Genomic DNA, 21,031 nt, shown 5'->3' with positions numbered 1-21,031 from the left:
AATAAATGATCCTATTCACAGATAAGGGAGGGCATGCTATATTATTTTATTACGTCTCATGTTTACATAGGGTGGAATCACTTCCTAAATGATAAATGTTGGTTATTATCACGTGTGTCAATAATATCGATAAATGCCATGGTCTGAAAGTGACTCCTCTTTATGGATTAAGAATCAGTACTTTGTATTTTGATTTTTTTAATCTCCAAGATTAATTTCTTAGATTGAGTTTTTGTTAATATTCTCACTGAACCATTTAGGAACATTATGTGCGCGCGCTGCAGCTTTTTGGTCACCACAAAGATGCACGTTTTTGGTCCCCAAAAAACTCACCCTTGGCATGCGTTTTTTTGCCGCGTTTAAAATTTTCGGCGTCATTCTTGAGAGCAGGACAACTATTTAGTGAAATCTGTTGACACAAAACTCTTTACCTGCAAATATATAACACCTGTAGCTGACTTCATCACTATGATTATACAGGTCAATGACACATCTTCACCTGGGATGTAAATATTTAATTATATACAATGTCATTATCCTATTTATAAATACAGGATTATTGTGTGAGCAATTGAAACCGCATCTATCTATTATCTATCTATCTATCTATCTATCTATCTATCTATCTATCTATCTATCTATCTATCTATTATCTATCTATCGATCTATTTATCTATCTATCTTCTATCTATTTATCTTATATCTATCTATTATTGATCTATCTATCTTATATCTATTATTAGTCTATCTACCTACCTATCTATCTATCTATCTATATATCTATCTATTATTAATCTATCTATTTATCTTATATCAATCTATTATTAATCTATATTTATCTATCTAGTGTCTATCTATCTATCTTATATCTATCTATTATTAATTTATCTATCTTATATCTCTTATAATCTATCGATCTATCTTATTAATCTGTCCATCTATCTATCTATCTATCTATCTATCTATCTATCTATCTATCTACTATTAATCTATCTATCTATCTCTTATTAATCTATCTATCATTGTTTTATTTATCTTTCTTAGTCATACTTATCTTACTTATTAATAGAAATATTTTAATGATGAGAATGAATGAATGAATGAATGAATGAATAATATGTTATTTAAGGCTAGTCTTGTATGACTGTGTATTTGCCTCACAATATCCCACTGCGTATATTGGATTTTTATATTCAGATGAAGCTGCAATTAATTTGAACAGTTTAAAAAATCTTTTTCTACGAGTTCATAATTACCGGTTGGATTATAACGGCTAATTAACCCCGTGAGTGCTGGACGTCTTCCGAGCATTACAATTTATCTGTGATAGGAAATCTCTATAGCTATATAGCTACATTGATATTCACTATTATCCTGCCATATGATAAACTTCCCCAAGGAGGAAGCTGGCAAGGTATATTATCAAAGATATAAAAATCCCAAAAATTCAAAAAAAGAAGGCAGCACATCCAATATAGCGGAAAAGTAATAAGGATCCTAAATTCACCAACACCAGATACGTCTCAGCTCTCTGTATTGCACCTAGTGGATCAAATATTCTTACTATTTTAGTATTTTAGATAATTACATGAGCTATCTCCCCGGTTGGATCATTTACACGTGCATATACTGTACACACACACACACACACACACACACACACACACACACACGCACACACACACACACACACACACACACACACACACACACACACGTAAATGATCCAAACTTGGATTCGTCATACAAGACGAAAGCACATCTATAATTCACCAAATGCAGTAGAAAGATGAAATGTAGCTGATTTTTATTTGTGTCCATACTGTATATGCACTCTAATACATACAAACACACAAACACACACACACACACACACACACACACACACACACACACACACACACACACACACACACACACTTGTGCTTGTGATATAGATATATATATATATATATATATATATATATATAGATAGATAGATAGTGAGAGTAGTAAACATTACTATACATCAGCAATCCTTAGCTATGTATAGGTAGAGTTTGCTCACAAGCCTCCTAATGTAAAAGATGTCATGATTGTCCACAGAGCCCCAAAGAGTGACACCTCTGTAATAATCCATGGTCACGGGGGAAATCACTGCAGACAGGTGATATTCTTTGCTTTAGTTCCTTGGAACTATAATATCTTTCCTTGTATATCATTATACTAGATCAGCCAATGTTATATATAATAACACTGGAATATTCAGAGCGATCTATCTATCTATGTCACTAGATGGTAAGGCTATATATATATATATATATATATATATATATATATATATAAAATATATATATATATATAAAATATATATATATATATATATATATATATATATATATATATACATACACACACAGTAAACCAGACAGCATTGGCTAGTCTATAATAACAATAATAATAATAATAATTATTATTATTATAGTTATAATATTATAATAATAGTATATAATAAAATAATGTTATCACATAATAATAATAATAATAATAATAATAATAATAATAATAAAAATCTAGCTGATAATAATAATAATAATTGACTAGCCGATGTGTTTTGTTTTTTTTATAAAAGACCATCCAATACTGTGTACAATATCCTTGTTATATATTATTGTACTAATCACTCAGAGCTGTGTATTATTATACTAAATTATCCAGTGAGATATATATATATATACATATATATATTATATATTATATATATTATATCAATATATCAATATTATATATCAATATATCACCAGGCTATCCAGTACTGTATATTTACTAGATGTACATTATTATATTAGGTTATCCAGTGTTGTATATTTTTATACAAAATGATCCATGTATATTATTACACTACACCATCCATTGCTTTATATATTTTATATTAGACTACCCAGTGCTGTATATATCCTTGTTGTATATTAGTATACTAGACTTTCCAGTGCTGCCTATTTTTATTTTAAGAGATTATCCAATGCTAGGTATCATTAATTTAGATTATCCTGTGGTTTATTTGATCAAACTTTGCTCTCCATTGCTATCTGTTATTTGCAAGATTATCCATTATATTAGATTTTCCAGCACTTTATTTTATCATAGCAAACTATTGTTTATTTAATACAATACTTCTTAGTGTTGTACAGCATATTATAACACTAGACTATTGTTTTTGTTAATGAAACTAAATTACCCAGTGTCATGCATCCCTTTTGTATATTATTATACTAATACTATGCAATATACTATATATATATATATATATATATATATATATATATATATATATATATTATGCTGTATATTATTATAGTAATCAGCATTGTAGAGTATTTCAGTAGACTATCACGTTATATATATATATATATATATATATATATATATATATATATATATATACTGTATATAGAGAGAGAGGGGGGAGATTTTTTTCATGTTAATTAACTAAACTATCTAGTGCTGTATATTAGTGTGCAATACTTTTTAGCACTTTATATTTTTTTATGCTTTGATTTTACAAGACTATCCAGTAGTGTGATAATATCTATCTACCCAAATTATAAGGATTATTCTAGAAGCCACTCCCTGAATTAACTCTCCAAATCCCTGAATAAATTAGTCTGAAATCCTTTCCATCCAGCTTTATGTTGATTTCACGTTGCTGAGATTAGCTGCCTCATATTTTCTATGTACTGATTACAATGATAAAAAGATGTAACAATTATTTTAAACTAAATGGTTTATATGTACCAAACTATGTCAACCACATTATTGGGGGATGAATAGATAATCCTTGCTTGCTTGTTCCTCTCTACTTTGCCCTTCATGTTAGCTAATTGGCCGTGCTTATGAGTAGAGGGGCCTTTAGCCATATTTATAAAATTCAACATTTTCTAAAAATAAAATGACATACATGTTGCATCTGAAACTGTTATTAGGCTTCTTCTGCCATATATTCTGCCTTCTAAAATCTTTCTTCATGACTTATAAACCTTGGAGGGAATCCCGACCTAATCTCCTTTGTTTTCTATGGCATCATTCTCGGTATCTGGTGATCTAGTTGTTGCACTGTCTGGTCCTGGTGAAGTGTCAAAAACATTGCATGCAGCATTTTTAACACAATTGACATAGGACCAATAGATAAAGTGAACAACTTTGTACTTATTTGTGTCTGGCTCTGGCATAAAGCATGGAAGACAAAGCGAAGAAAATCCAACAATCGCAGAATGATATTCAATCCATATAAAAACATCTCATTTGTTGGAAAAATTTTAAATAAGGGGATAAAAAATTACATCATCGTGATATCCAGGTCTATGCGTTACGAGTAAAAACATTCTTAGTCTTAACTGTTTTTACTTGAAACGCGTAGACCTGGATAGCATCATAATGTAATTTTTTTATTTCCTTTTTTATTTTTCCTATAAATGAGATGTTTTCATGAGGATGAATATCTCTCTGCGGTTGCTGGATTTTCTTCTCTTTTCTTTCCATGTTGCTAAACCCAGAGGCCGGACTGGACTCTATGTGAACCGCCTATATCAACCTGATGAGCTGATACATTCCCTCCTCTCTGTTTAGAAACCCAATAACCGGACACATCCAATATGTGAACACCCAATCTCAAAACTAAAGGCCACAAAACAAAAGAAAAAAGCACCAAACCTTGTCTATAAAATCTGACAAATAACTGATCAGACTGATATATAACTACTAATAGTAATAATTAATAATGTATTTATATAGCGTCAACATATTCCGCAACATTTTATAATTAAATACTCAACTTTAACCCTTGACTGCTTTCTCACTGTATGCAATCTGATTCATAGCAGCTACATCCAGAGATTACCAATCTCATGAACACTTTGGTCATTATTGGCCACTTCAGACATTGTACAGTTTCCTATACATATAAGATAATGCCAAAAAGAGACAAGTGTGCTGACAACCATTAACAGCCCTTTTCATGATTCCCGGCCTCCTGTCTTTTTTCTGATAGTTTCCTATTTGGTCTGTTTAGTTCCAACATGCATCAGTTTCCATATTGGATATGTAACATTTTTCCGCTATGCACAACTTTTTCATCAGGTCTTGGAATGATCCCATAGAAATCAATGGAATCAGTACTGGCATCAGTTTCCCTCAGGTGTTTCCCTACCATGACGTAGAGTAAGATCATAAGACAGACACTTAAATGTAAACAAGGCATAAGAGTTGGCGTTTCGAAACACTAATAATATTGCTACCTGAAAACAAGGATTTTTTGGCAGTCATTAGCATTGGCTACTATCAACATTTCATTGTTGAAAAGGTATGCTTAAACACAAACCCAAACATTTCCATGAAGTTCCATTGATCCTACGTGTTTCAAGAGAGTATTATTTCCTGGCATGCTTGGTACGTTGGCATACCTTTCTTTTTTTGTGTGCGTAAAATAGTAGACTACACTACTACATAAAGCGGCAACCACTAAATATGTATAGCATACAGTGTACGTTTCATTCTCGATAGGACTCTATGAATCAATGGAATATATGGTATCGGAGCATTCTATTAGAGATACAGATTTTGAAAAAAAATCTGAGTTATACCTCTGATGTGATGAGAGCTTTAAGGCAAATTCATATTAGCCTGTTTTTTCTCCTTGATGTTCTTGTGCAACTTATCTTTGCGTCACAACAAACATTTAGCAAATATTGACAGGATATGACATAAATGTCCTTCCTTTGGGACTTGCCTCAATCACCAGAATAGAGGTTCACCTCTACCGTCACTGTGGTTGGTTGGGTGGCAGTGAGAACAGCGAATTTGAGGAACCCCCATTTTGGAGCTAAATGTGTCCTAGAGATGGGGCCAGCATCTATTAGATATTTATGGCATATCCTATGTATATTCCATAAATGTCTACCTCTAACTGAAACAACTAAATCCAAGTTCATGTATGCTTAATCTTCTCATTTCTTATTTAGCTAATGAAGTACAAAAAATGATGATAAAACTGATCTCATAGTTTTCTATCCTTGTTGTGTCCTGCAGCATTGGTTCTATTGCCATAAATATCTTAAAGCTAGAAAAAGAAACAACACATACAGTATTGTTTTGTCTGGCTTTGGTTGTTGTACATATGCATAAAGTGCACCTCTTTGTCATCAGTAGTGATGAGTGGACCCGTGGATCTTCGGGTTCGCCGTGTTTGGCTGGACTTTAGTTAACAGTTCAGTCCTTGAACTTGACCTGGACTTGAGCCAAACTTGACCATGCCCCCCGAATCCCATACAAATTGATGGAGACCCAAATTTCTGTGATGTAAAATGGTTGTAAAATTTTCATAGTAAGAGCTAAGGGGCTACAAAAGGAGGTAAAATGGGGGCATTTGCCCTGCAAACATGTGGATTTGGACGTGGGCTCCCTCCTATTTTTTATAACCACCTCAGGTAAAACAGACAACTGCTGGATGCAACCCTCAGCTGTCAACTTTACCTTGGCTGGTTATAAAAAATAGAGGGGATTGTTCTTTTAAATTATTTATTTAAATAATTAAGAAAAACAGCATTGGTTTTGTCCTATTTTTGGCTACCAGTTAGGGTAAAGCAGACAGCTGGGGGCTGGTGTTATCAAGGGGGAAGGTCTATGGCTATTGGGCCTTGCCCAGCCTGAAAATTGTAGCCTACATATAAGTAAATTCTGATGGTTTACCTGGCTTTTACCGATTGCCCTGGTGTGGGGACAATCAGGATAATACTTTTGGGATTGATGTCAGCTATGAATTGACAGCTGACATTAAGCCCAGGGGTTAGAAATGGAGAGGTGTCTATCACCCCCATTACTAACCCAGCAAGTATTGAGTTTAAAAAGTTACAGACACAAGAAAAAATAAATATCTGAATAAATACTCCCCCACACTCCCTCGTTTACTAATTTATTACGTAAAAATAAATCCTCGAAGTTCTAACATAATCCAATCAGGAATAAAGACTCCCTCACATGCCCTTGTTCACCAATTTATTTTTTTTAAATTAATCCTAGACGTTCCGGTGTAATCCAATGATGTAATGTCCCATGACGTCCATCGATTCCTATGGAGCATTGTTCTGAGAACTTTCTCAGAGCAAGGCTCCATAGGACACTGCCAATTAGCGACAGCCCGGAATTTCCCACGAACGGTTATGTCACTGAGTTACTGCCAGTGACCCACGGAGCCTTGTTCTGAGAAAGTTTTCAGAAAGATGCTCCATAGGAATCGATGGGTGTAATGGGACTATACTCTTCGGATAACGTCGGCACTTTAAAGATTTATTTTGAAGTGATAAACTGATGGACACGGGAGTGTGGGGAGTCTTTATTCAAATAAACTTTATTTTTCCTTGTGTCTTTTTTAATTCTATAGTTGATGAGTTAGTAATACGGGGGGCTGATAGTTGCTTATCTATTACTAACCACTGTGTTTGATGGCAGCTGCTATTTCACAGCTGACATCAACCCCACAAGTATTACCCTTATCACCACTACACCAGGGTAATTGAGAAGAGCCGGGCACAGAGGCAGAATTGGGGAATCTAATATGATGTGCCAATTCTGGGGCGGCAGCGGGCTGTTATTTTTAGGCTGGGAAGCGCTAAATAACCATGGACTTTCCCAGCCTGATATCACCAGCCCTTAGCTATCTGCTGTACCTTGGTTATGAAAAATGGGCCGTACCTTACACTATTTTTTTAAAATATTTATTTAATTAATTTTAATAAACGGCAAGGGATTTCTTCTATTTTTGATAACCAGCCAAGGTAAAGTTGATAGCTGAGGGCTGAAGGCTGCATTTGTCTGCTTTATCTGCGCTGGTTGTCAAAATAGGCAAGAGCCCATATTATATATTTTTTTTAATCTTTATTGTTCACAACAACTTACAGTCATCTTCCGCATGCCATAAAGTTTTATTCACATATAGGCAGTATCCGCACACCGAACTCAGACAGAGACTATTTTTAAAAGTTTGTGTTCGAGTCCGAACCCCGGACACCCGATGTCCAGTACAAACCCTGAAATTTACAGTTCAGGTTCGCTTATCCCTTGTCATCAGCACTGTCAGGCTCAAGCTCAAAGGATTAGTATGCTGCTCAATACTATCTCCATCATAACCACTTCCTAAAACTGGCAAATATGTTGTATTAAACATTGGTTGCTTTCTAAGGTGGGTGCTTGATCAGGATTATTTTAGTAGAAACAGAATATTTTTCCCAAGATCAATAGTTGCAGTTTCTGAGGATGTAATCACATTAGCACTATTACATGTCGACCGTTAACGGAATTTTGAACGACTAGCTATAAGTCATTACGGTGCCATTTAGTAGGTTGTTTAGACAGGCAGACCGCACGACCCATGTGCACAGAACGACGATCGCTAATAGATAGTTCAGGGCATATAGACTGTCGTTGTTCTCGGTAGCACGTACTGTTTACTCAAAATGATGTGCTGGCGAGGATGGTGATTTTTAACAAGCCAAAAGATCATTGAATCTGATAACCAAGTGCTTTTCTCATTTGTCAGGTGATTGGCTGCCTGTTTATACGGAACCAATATTTCATGACACATGTATGATAATTGGCGAGTGTAAATGCACCCCAATGATTCTCATGTGCAGATAGTTTTTTGATAGTGCTAAATTGTGACTGATTGGGCAAAACCTTTGATGACCCTGGATAGTTTTACTCTAGCTTGCATGTTCCTGTAGTTTACTTTTAAAAAGTATAAGTATTTTAAGCCCCTTTATCTGATGGTTGGGTTGTGGATGTAAACACAGCCTGCTGAGGTAATATAAACTTTTGCCTCTAATAAATCATCCTCATCAGATTATTGCCATTTAATAATCATGACAAGCATTCATGCTAATGACTCCACCCTGAAACAAGAGTTCTTGGAGGCAATTGTAAAATATGCTGCATCATTGATCATAATATATTGATCATAATACATGTTTACTTGTAAATTAATGTGATATCAAAAGAAGTATTCAGCAATTTATAAATGTAAGGTTAGTAAATATCTTCTCTCATGTTAAGGCTGGTTTCATACCAAGGCAATACGGATAATATTTTGGGTACAGCCATGGGTCAGACAATAGCCCCATTATTTCCATAAGGCACCAATATTATGTTAAACGTGCCCAACACCACAGAATAAATCTATAATCTTTAAATGTATATCTGAAACAAGTAAAACAGGAAAGTCCAGCTTAATGAGCAAGTTCTTTTTTATTGCATGGAAAATTCAAGTACATGGGACATCAAACATTCACAAGAAAACTGCTCCAATAGCATATAGATCAAGTACACGGGACATCAAACATTCAGAAGAAAATTATATTTTGGGTACAGCCATGGGTCTAACAATAGCCCCATTATTTCCATAAGGCGCCAACATTATGATAAACTTGCACAACACCACAGAATAAATCTATAATCTTTAAATGCATATCTCAAACCCCCTCATCCTCTCAGTAAGGTAGTCTATTATCAAATTTTTTTTACTCAAAAATGTGCAAAGACAGTATGCTTTACTATGTCTTATACTGATCGTTATTACAGCATGTAGTATAACCCAGGGCTACATTCCTAATTGTGCGGCTTCATAGCTGAAATTTCCCAGAGCTTGAAAGAAACTTGTACCTGTAACTTGCAGTCTTAGCTCAGATGATCTTCTTTACTGGGGTATATATTCTGTTCTGATCACTCTTGCAGATCTGTCTTCTTATTGCACCCACCACATTACATGTGTAAATGCCCCTCCAGTCATGCCTGTTACACATTACCATTTGAGTTCATCAAAAATAACATTAACAAGAAGTACCAATTCACATGAGAAAGCAGTTGGCTTAGGCCCGTTTCACCCATCTGGCATTTCGCCGGATTGACGGATTCAGCATACTCCAGTACAGTGCAAAGGTATGTGCCCATGATCAGGACTCCTGATCAGGAGTCCTGGCGGGGGTTGGAAAGGGTTGCGCATGTCTCCTCTGCAGGAGAAAACTGGAGACCGCAGCTGCTCATGCCCATGATCAGGGTTCAGTGCGCTGCGGTCTCTTGCTTGAGTTGTCTCTACGGAGGATGCATGCAATTCCGCAGAAAACAATTGACATACTGCGGTCTGGAATGACGCACCGCAGGTCAGTGTTTGCTGCAGAAAAAAGAAGCACAGTGGGCACAGGATTTCTAGAAATCCCATCCACTCTGCTTGTACTGTACACCGCAACGGTTTGGACACAGCTGAGGTAGGCTGCGTCCAAACCACTGCAAATACTGTTTGTGGGCACACACCTTAATACAGTACAATGGCATTGCGGTAACCTCCGCATGTGATTGGAGCTTGTCATGATGCCATTGAGCAATATTAACACTGTACTGGTGTGTGCTGGAGTCGGCAATCCAGCGAACTGCCGGATGTGTGAAACGGCCTTTAGTGAAAGTTCAGACAACAGTTATTATCTCCCCTGAAAGCAAAAGAATTGGACATTTGAATTAAGACCACTCAATGCTTTTCCCCTGGAGATCATATCCCAAAATAATGAAGAAGGGAGCTAGGTTTCCCTAAACCAACTCTTTCAAAATTAGTAATGTCCTATGAGTTCCCCTCCTCCAAATTTAATATTAGTCTTATAACAATTAATAAAGCCCCACATATTTACCATAAAATGATTATAATGCAGTGTTAGCAAACCACAAACAGTTAAGGACTTGTTCACACATTACATTTTTGATGTGTTTTTTTTTTCCCCGCATGTTTTTGCCATGCAAAAAACAGCATTTTTCAGGACCAGCAAATTGAATGTGATTTCTGAAATTTCCTGTAAATGCTGTTTTTTTTTCTCCTTGTGCATTTAAACCTTGAAAATGTTATTTTTCAAAATTTCAATTTAAAAAATTCAAATTTGTATAAACATTTTGCATGTAAAAAACACATAACAATGCAGGCAAAGCGCAGAAAAAATGAGACATATTTTACACATAGTGTTTTTCCTGCCAGATATAGAAGAAAAACAAAGATTTTTTTGTCAGCTCACCGAACCATAGCATATATGAAGTCTGGAGTAGTCCAATCAATCCAGCGTTGGTGCAGGGAACTTGATTCCGGATAATCACAAAGGAGATAGTACTCTTGGTTGGAAAATTCCAGCTACTCGACCAGGAAATTATAAAAACAACTTTTATTCCATGTCTTTAAAATAGTTAAAAAACAAGCATGTTTTAAAAAAAACATATGGTTCACCAACACAGGGAATATGCTTACGCATTTCGGACTGGAGAGTCCTTACTCATAGCATATGGGTAAGGACTCTCCAGTCCGAAACGCGTAAGCTTATTCCCTGAATTGGTGAACCATATGGTTTTTTTTTTGAAACATGCTTGTTTTTGAACTATTTTAAAGATATGGAATAAAAGTTGTTTTTATAATTTCCTGGTCGAGTTGCTGGAATTTTCAAACCAAGAATACTATCTGTTTTTCCTGCAAGTATTTTGTTTTTTTGCACCACATGCACTAATCTTCCCTGAGTGCCCTTCCAAAAGGTAATAATGCCCAAGTGTCTGTAGAAAATGATATTGCACCGAGTGCTCTTGACATTAGAAGTCTCTGAAATTTCGAGCTCCCCACTGAAGTCCCGAAAGAGGGTCAAATGACCCTTAGTCCAAACTGAATAGAACTAACTAGAAACTAAATGGCTAAACTCAATGGAAACCAACAACCTCCTGTAGTGCGACAGTAATGGCCTTAATTACAGAACAAAAGACGGTGATTATAGGATGTTAGCTAAAATCCTTTAGGTCATTCGACCCGTCTCTGGGTTCCAAAGGTAGAAATGTCAAATGACCCCTATCTGGGACTTCTAGTGTTAAAGTACACTGGTCGCATGGATTTTTTTGCAGGGGATTTCTATAGCGATGGTCCAGATGTACAGGGCGGCATCTGTCTGAGGCATCTGTTTAATGTATACATCCAAGTGTATATATTAAACATGCTTAAAACTTGCTGTGAACATAGCCTTACCGTGTAGACAACATTTCACGTAGATTCATTCTGTACATGAACTGAAAAACTAAGGTCAGAAGCAAACATACTTCTTAAAGCCTGCCAAGCATAAGATGGAAACCGATCAGTTATCACAAAAGACATCTTGTACTAATCCCAGAAAATGTGTCCAGACTATTTCAGAAACTGATTTATGAATCACCTGTCAAATCTAATAGATGCAAACATTGGAAATTGTAATTGGAACATAAAAGAATCTGAATGATCTGCTTGTTCTGATTATTTCTTAGTGTATGGCCTCATTCAGATGTCCAATTTTCTACCGTACATTGTGCAAGTTCCGAATTTTATCCATTTTAAAGGGAACCTGTCACCACTTTGACTTTTTTAAACTTTTATTATGAGCATGCAGGTTATAAAATTCTGAAAAATGTCATATCTGTATGTCTAATATCAAATGCCTTGTGAAAAAAAAATCATCACTTTATATAAATGAGCTCTTCCAGGCTATGGGGCGGATGTTGTCTGGAGGATAACTCCGCCTCCAGAGAATATTTTCAATAAAAGGGGCGTTACCAGTGTGAGAAAAGTAACTGACACAGAACAGGAGATAAGAAATTTGACTTGCAAACACATTTTTTGCAGCTCCCTGAGCTCTGCTTTATTGTAACAATATTGCACTCTGTCTGGCTGTGAGATGGAGGCTGAAGCTGAGAGGAACCTGCAAATGTGTCAGTTATAATCCCACACAGCTCTTCAGTGAGAGCAGAGCGCGGTCGTCACACATCACACTGGTAACGCCCCATTTATTTAAATAAACTCTGGAGTCGGAGTTATCTTCCAGTCTGCATCCACCCCATAGCCTGGAAGAGCTCATTTACATGAAGGGATAAAAGAGGATATTTCAACAACAAGGCTTCTGATATGAGGCAGACAGGTATGACATATTTCAGCATTCTATAACCTGTATGCTCATAATAATAGCTTAGATAGCTCAAATGTAGTGACAGATTCCCTTTAATTAAAATCCATGAGTATATTTTCACCATCAGCGTGGCATCTGTTTTTCTTCTATGCAAAGAAATAAAAAATTTCTTACTAAGTTCCCATTACACAGTAAAAATCAGATAGCACATGGGTGACATCTGTTTGCTATCCATTTTTTTCATGGACCATTCAATTGAATGGGCGAGATTAATTTGCAAATCAGATAAAAAAATGTCCAGGTTCTTTTTTGTTTGCAGACAGTCAGTCAGCAAAAGAAAAGAAAAAGGACTTTTGAACTTGTCCATAGACTGATAAAGATGGAAGTGAAGGAAAAACAATGCTCACAGTAGGGATGGACATATCACTGGTGCGACCTGTGTGGCTGCACTGGGGCCCAAGAAGTAAAGGCACCTTTACAAACTGAGACTTTCTAGCGATCCCACCAGCGATCCCGACCTGGCCGGGATCGCTGGAAAGTCTCTAAACAGTCTCTGGTGAGATGTCAAACCGGCAGATCTGGCCAACGACGCAGCAGTGATACGGATCTGCAGAACGACCTCGCTGGTTGTTGTGGATGTGTCAAACAGCAGCTATTTGACGACTCACACCTATGTTAGGGGCGTGGTGTTTGGCGCTGAAGCCACCTAGGTGTCCTTTTTACACGACCCCTTCAGCTCCGATTGGTGATAGCTAGTGCGTTCTTATTGGCGACCCCGAGCTTGGAAAGATTGGCAAAAGTCGCGCTTGTATATCCTTTGTTCCTGAGCTTCTGAGCTTTGTTCTTGAGCTTTATAATATTGAAAACTGGAGAACTCTGTAATGATCTGCAAACCAGCACGCTCAGGAACAAGGTAACTTTGAAACAAAGGACGGAAGCGCTAAAGTTGCCTTCTTTTCAGTGAAAGCTGCCCAATCAGAACGCAACAGCAACCATCAATCGGATGTAAGGGGGCGGGAAAGGGAATGCTATAGCACGCCTACGGGCTGGGTTCTAAGTCGCTAACGATGTTGTTGTAACGGTGTCAAACACACCGATACATGCTGCGCAGCAGGAAACAAAGGTCCAAAACATGTTCCTGAACAATTTGTAGTGATCAGCGACCTCACAGCGGAGACCAGGTTGCTGATGCGTGTCACACACTGCAATGTCGCTGGGGAGGTCACTATTACATCACAAAACCAGTGACTTTACAGCGATATCGCTAGCGATGTTGCAGTGTGTAAAGGGGCCTTAAGGGGGTCCATTTCTACCTCTAAACCAAATGGAATTGTGCATTATGATGAGCTTTTGGGCTGCAAAGGGCCAATATATTGTTTTTGCATAGGGGCCCTTTTCTGCCTGTATCCGCCAATGGCTCACAGATATATTTGTGTGTTCCTCCACCTAGGGCAATATAGCCCAATGCGTTCCCTATGTGACACCAGGCACATATTTCATACTACTTGTGAGAGGGCTCAGTTGTGATGATATTGAGCCCAATCCTGACCTGGATCATGGGCCGATCAACGGGCTGATCAGGACTGATCAGTGGGATCCTCCTAATGACCAGCTCATAATTCAATACCCATTTGATATTGTTGAAACAGACTTTTTCATAGCTCGGTTTCAATACCGATGACATTTAGGTTTATTAGAATATAAAAAAAGAGTAAAAGCAAAGCTATTTTACTTGACATGCTTGCAACGAGAATGACATTATTGTTGTTCCACCTACAGAAGACAGACAGCTGAAGAGAGGGAAGCAGAAAGACAACAAGCCAACAGGATATTAATGCAACTTCAGCAAGAGGCCTTTCAGAAATCTATAAACCAGCCTCTCCAGCCAGATCCAATCTGCATCCACAACTCTTCTCTCTTCGCCCTGCAGAACCTCCAGCCTTGGTCAGATGATGCCTCGAAAATTACCAGCGTCACCTCCGTGGCCTCTGCCTGTGAATGAACAGATGGACACAATAGGACATTAGGAGGAGCAAGAACTGGTGGAAATGAGGACTTTTACAGAAACGCAGACATAACCACAGGACAAGACTTGTCGAAGGAACGCCAACCCCAACCTTCATCGTCTCTTCTGAGTCACGTAAAGCCTCCACCCTCTATTTTGGATCTAGGCTCTATTATACTATATTGTTGTGTTTTACACAATACCAACAAGAATCATAAATGTTCCCATGATATATTTATGTTCAGCTTTCATTATCGACACTGAGTTTAGAGCTAAATCTAATTCTCCAATGTTGGATGTAATATTTTCTCATTAGAATAATAATTTCCAGTTTCTATTCACAGCGTTTCAGAATATTTTTTCGAAAACATATTGATGGCCTATTCTAAGCACTTTAATGTGTGATTGGTGGTATTTCTGACACACCGTGAATGGTAAAGTGGGGCTGAGGTACAGCTGGACGTATAGAGTCACCACTTCATGTCTCCATTGCCGACCCCCACCAACCCTGCATTGTTGACCCCTCCTAGCAATAGGCTATCTATATGTTTCCTAGAAAACCCAGTTGATGCAGGTGTTACATCAAAGTCAATTATTTTTATCGGACTTATCAGGTTGCTTGTGGATTAACTTGACACATAATATAAATAATATATATATATATGTATATATATATATATATATATATATATATATATATATATAAAAAGCCCAAGGCCCAATGCTGACCATGATCAATTGATTAAAACTTGGTTTGCATCATGTTTTGGCCACTTGTTTGTTACTTTCAGGGGTTCCTTCAGGAAATGTAAAAAAAATGGGATTAGGACGTGCCCCTAGCGGAGCCATACACTTATTTTATCAACACGCAATTTTAGACTCTGAATCAACTTTTTTTTGCCTGTATCCATCTCTGAAGTCGAAAACAATAGTATATTTTACTGTGCTACTTTTTTGACTTCCAGAACAGATACAGACAAAAAAACCCCCATAAAGGTAGTCCAAAGTTGTTTTTTTGGACTTTGCTAATTGAAGATTATGGTTCCATCAGGGAGAACATCCGAATCCCATTTTTCGGAGTTCAGACAGAACCCATGCTATAAATGCCATAGTTGGGATGGTAAATCTGGTTACTGAGTGTAGAAAATACATGCAAAACAAGCTCATTATTTTACTGTACTATGTCTTAGTCACAATGGTAATCGGTTACTCATCCAAGGAGTGGAAAAATAAAAAATACAGGAGTCAGCAAGTAAAAAAGTTGGTTTGACTCTAGATTTCAAAATAAAACTGCACACATTATTAAATAGATTATAGACATGTTAAGGCTGTAGTGCTCAGCTTGGTAAGTACACCAGTCTCATCAGGTCTAAAGCTGGTCACACAAGTGTGATAGCTCTTGGCTGAGTGTTTGAAATCAGGCAGCTATCTCTCCCCATCTCCCCATACATATGAGCACTCAGCTTGACCAATTGTTCATACATTTTCAAGGTCTTATGTTGTAGTGGCTTATCACCCATGAAAACAAAAGGAACAGGCTTTGAAATTCCAACAGGCCAGTCCTTTCCTCCCGGGATATTCTCTATTGGGGAGAGAGTTGGGATACCCCATATACATGAGATTGTTGATCAATAGGGCTAATGGGTGCTTTACACAAGACGATCTATCGTGCGATAGATCGTCGTGGTCACGGTTTTTGTGACGCACATCCGGCAACGCTTGCGACGTCGGGTTGTGTGACACCTCTGAGCGACGCAGTATCGCTCACAAATCGTGAGTTGTGTACTCGTCGTTCGGTTTCATAATCTCGTTTAATTAAAATGGCGCCGGTTGCTCATCGTTCCCGGGGTAGCACACGCCGCTCCGTGTGACACCCCGGGAACGATGAACAGCAGCTTACCTCCGTCCTGCGGCACCCACCGGCAATGTGGAAGGAAGAAGGTGGGCGGGATGTTTACGTCCCGCTCATCTCCGCCCCTCCGCTTCTATTGGCCGGCTGCTGTGTGACGTCGCTGTGATGCTGAACGTCCCTCCCCCTTCAGGAAGAGGATGTTTGCCGCCCACAGTGATGTCGCACAAGAGGTAAGTACGTGTGACGGGGGTTAACGACTTTGGTCGCCATGGGCAACTAATTGCCCGTGACGCACAAATGACGGGGGCGGGTACGAACGCTCGTGAAATTGCATGATAGATCGTACCGTGTAAAGCAGGCTTAAGATAAGCACGTTTGGCAGACTTTCATCTAATGTGCATGGGAGCCTTAAAAGGGTTTTTCCCTGAACAAAGTTGATTTTAATCAATAGATCTTGGAATAATAATAATTTCCTCAATTGGATGTGTTTAAAAAAAATGTTCCTGTGCTGAGATAATCTTATATATGTGCCACTGCTATGTGCTGTGTAATGGATGTGTCTGACCGTACAGGGACATGATCTAATCATACCAAATCTCCTGGGCCGGGGAGAAAGTGAAAAAGTATACAAACATTACAGCATGGGATCACAAATAATTCTTTCTTTGAGGTAAATCACTTTTTTACAAACAGTTAGGGAAATGTTTTACCTCACAAAAAGAATCTGGAATGATTCCATACTGTAATGTCTATATACTCTTTTGCTTCCTCTTCTGCCCAGGGGATGTGGTATGATCAGTCCATGTCCCTGTACGGTCAGACACAGCCATTACACAGTACATATCAGGGACACGTATATAGAGTATCTCAGCACAGGAACATTTTTTTTAAACACATCCAATTGTGAAAATTATTATTAATCTAAGCTCTATTAATAAAAATCAACTTTAAAATTAGAATTTAAAATTGTTCGTGTTTAAACCCCTTTAAGAGATTGATTTAATAATGTATACAGTTTGTATCCGCTTTTAAGGATTTATATTGTGCTACCGTATGTGTTTTGGGATACATTTAGAAAACGTGTCATACAGTGTTCATGACGTGCGAAATTCATATAAATTTCACAAAGTGCATATACTGCACAGTTCAAAAGCCTTGGATGAAATAGCACTGTCGAGACCTGATAATAACTTCCTGGCATAGAAAACAATGCACATGCTTTATAAATTTGGCTATGTGTGCAAAAGTTTTATTAGATTCCCAAAAAGAAAACTATTAGACATTTTTTTTAAATAAGTGTCCCTTCATATTTCCCTTCCTCATAACTTAAAAGATTTTTGCTTGCTGACGGATAAAAAAAAGTAATTGTATACCATATATTCAGCAACTCCTGGTCTTGTTCTAGTTCTGTAGAGGCGCTGAGCACATCAGAGAAGTTTTATGATACTGGAAAACAATTAGCTTTGCTTAAAGGGAACCTGTCACCAAGTTTTTCCCCTATAAGCTGTGGCCACCACCAGTGAGCCTTTATATACAGCATTCCAGAATACTGTATATAAGAGCTCAGGCCGCTCTATATAACGTAAAAAACACTTTTATAATATAGACCTAGAGGGTCGGTCTGGTCCGATGGGTGTTGCTGCTTTCTGGTCTGGCACCTCCTCTCTGCAGTGATCACTGTCCTCCTTCTTCTGAGGCCCGTGTGCATGACGCATCCCACATCATCCACACAGGCCGGCAATGCAGTTGTGCACAGGGATCTTTGATCTGCCCTGCTCACAGCAGATGAAAGTATTGTAGTGCGCATGCGCGGGCGATCCTTAACCTTTCATTGAGCCTGAGCATTCAGTACTTTGATCTGCCTGCAGAAGGGTAGGGAGAACTGCACCTGCGCAGGACCGCAATGCCGGGCTGTGTGGATGACGTAGGACGCGTCACCTACACTGGGCTGGGTAGAAGGAGGACGGCGATGGCAGTAGAGAGGAGGCACTGGACTGGAGAGCTGCGACACCTATCGGACCGGACCACCCCCCCAGGTGAGTATTATAAAAGTGTTTTTTACATTCTACACAGCGGCCTGGGGTCTTATATACAGTATTCTGGAATGCTGTATATAAGAGCCCAGTGGTGGTGGCCGCAGCTTAGAGACGCCAAATCTGGTGACACGTTCCCTTTAATTCCAGAAATAGTGCCATCCTTGTCAAGAGGCTGTTTCTGTTATTGCAGTTCAGCTCTAAGGGGATTTTTCCCCCATACATTCATTTTAATTGTGCGAGAGCTTACTTATTGTAATAAGTCATGTATCTGTGTTAGACATGATCAGGACACATTTCCAGCCTGCGGTTGGACACATAAATGGTTTCAATACTAAGTACAAATTCTGAAACTTTAGAAAGAGTTAATCAATTTGCTTAAAGTAGGAAAATGACTCCAGTAAAAATAATAGTAGGTCTGGATATTTACTTAAATTAAATCTTCTCCTTTATACATTAACAATAGTTTAGTAAACAGCAATATACATTGTAATATTGCTGCATTGTTTATAGTCCAGAGCTGTATTCATAGTTCTGCTGGTCATCTATGGAATTAGCCAACAATTTGTCATCAGTAACCTTCTTAACATCTTATCATTGCTCTTATAATGCATTCAGAGAGTTAGGGGTACTTTGCACACTACGACATCGCAAGCCGATGGTAGCGATGCCGAGCGCGATAGTCCCCGCCCCCGTCGCAGCTGCAATATCTTGTGATAGCTGCCGTAGCGAAAATTATCGCTACGGCAGCTTCACATGCACTTACTTGCCCTGCGACGTCGCTCTGGCCGGCGAACCGCCTCCTTCCTAAGGGGGCGGGTCATGTGGCGTCACAGCGACGTCACATGGCAGGCAGCCAATAGAAGCGGAGGGGCGGAGATGATCCCGGCCACCTCCTTCCTTCCGCATTGCAGACGGGACGCAGGTAAGGCGATGTTCCTCGCTCCTGCGGCTTCACACACAGTGATGTGTGCTAGCGCAGGAACGAGGAACAACATCGTAACATCGGTCCTTCTGAAATTATGGAAATGACCGACGCTACACCGATCATACGATTTCAATGCTTTTGCGCTCGTTAATCGTAGTAAAAAGGATTCACATACTCCGATGTCGACAGTGACGCCAGATGTGCGTCACTTTCGATTTGACCCCACCGACATCGCACCTGCGATGTCGTAGTGTGCAAAGTACCCCTTAGTATTACAATTCCTATAATACACTGCACTAGGGTATGTGCACATATTGTCTTTGAGATGTCGGGGTACCTGCCGAGCTTTCCGAAGAGAAGATGCTTCAGGAAAATGCTGGCAGTGTTTTTCCTAAAGCGTATGTTTTTTGCTTCTTCTCTTCATTTTTTTTTACTTCTGTGTATACTATATATAGAGCAGCTTCCTGTATACTATATATAGAGCAGCTTCCATGTGTCAGTAACAGAAGACTGGACATGTCACTTCTTGCACTGATTTCTGCCTTTTCAAGAGTGAAACAGTTAAAAAAAAAAGTTTAAATATTAGAAGCTCCGATTCATCATTTGCAGATTTTTAAAAGTTCCTTTTCTTTTTTTTTCTGTCTTCAGTTATCTGTTGTCATTGATTGCTCCAAATTCATGAAAATGATGCACAAAGTTCATAAAGTTGGGAAATAATAAAAAAAAGAACTTCTTTCGTGTAATTCTTGTGACTTTTAAAGCAAAAATTTGTATCTTTTTCAAACTGGCACAAAAGATGTGAATTTGGGGGAACATGCATGAAACTAAACCGTGGGGTGACTGGAGTAGAGTTGAGCAAAATTTTGGGACCTTTCTAAAAATTGCAATTGATGAATCAGCTGAAACCTTTGGTATCATTAAACTACGCTCACAAAACAGAAAACAAAAAAAGACTTAAAAAAAAGGTAAAATTAACTATACATAACTCACCGGGGAAAAAAATTGAATCAATGATAAATAGAAAAATGGCAAAGTAAAAATATGCAAATGTTATTAATCACAATTATTGCAAAAAAAATAAGAAACAACTATTTAAAAACCAGAAAAAAAGCAGTGTGGTCAATGGAGTCAAGTTATGGAAACAGGATACACAAATAAATAATTGGGTTCCAAAATAAGGGGGTAAGATAATATCTGCACATCCAAAAAGACATGATATAGGTTTCCAAATCAGATGAATAAATA

The 21,031-nt window shown here is 38.0% G+C and overlaps 1 protein-coding gene across 1 annotated transcript in view; it reads left to right on the top strand.

The window, feature by feature from the left end:
• Window positions 1-15,443, top strand: part of TLX1 (T cell leukemia homeobox 1) — a 19,769-nt gene extending 4,326 nt beyond the window's left edge. The window contains exon 3 of the mRNA XM_075352307.1: window positions 14,748-15,443. Coding sequence (XP_075208422.1) covers window positions 14,748-14,970 — 223 coding nt within the window. The 3' untranslated portion in view covers window positions 14,971-15,443. The remainder of the gene's footprint in view (window positions 1-14,747) is intronic.
• The last annotated feature ends 5,588 nt before the right edge of the window (window positions 15,444-21,031 follow it).

Source organism: Anomaloglossus baeobatrachus, chromosome 5, assembly GCF_048569485.1.
Source record: "Anomaloglossus baeobatrachus isolate aAnoBae1 chromosome 5, aAnoBae1.hap1, whole genome shotgun sequence".
Classification (NCBI taxonomy): Eukaryota; Metazoa; Chordata; class Amphibia; order Anura; family Aromobatidae; genus Anomaloglossus; species Anomaloglossus baeobatrachus.
Note: the sequence above shows the minus strand (reverse complement) of the source record. Positions and strands in the feature narration are given on the sequence as shown.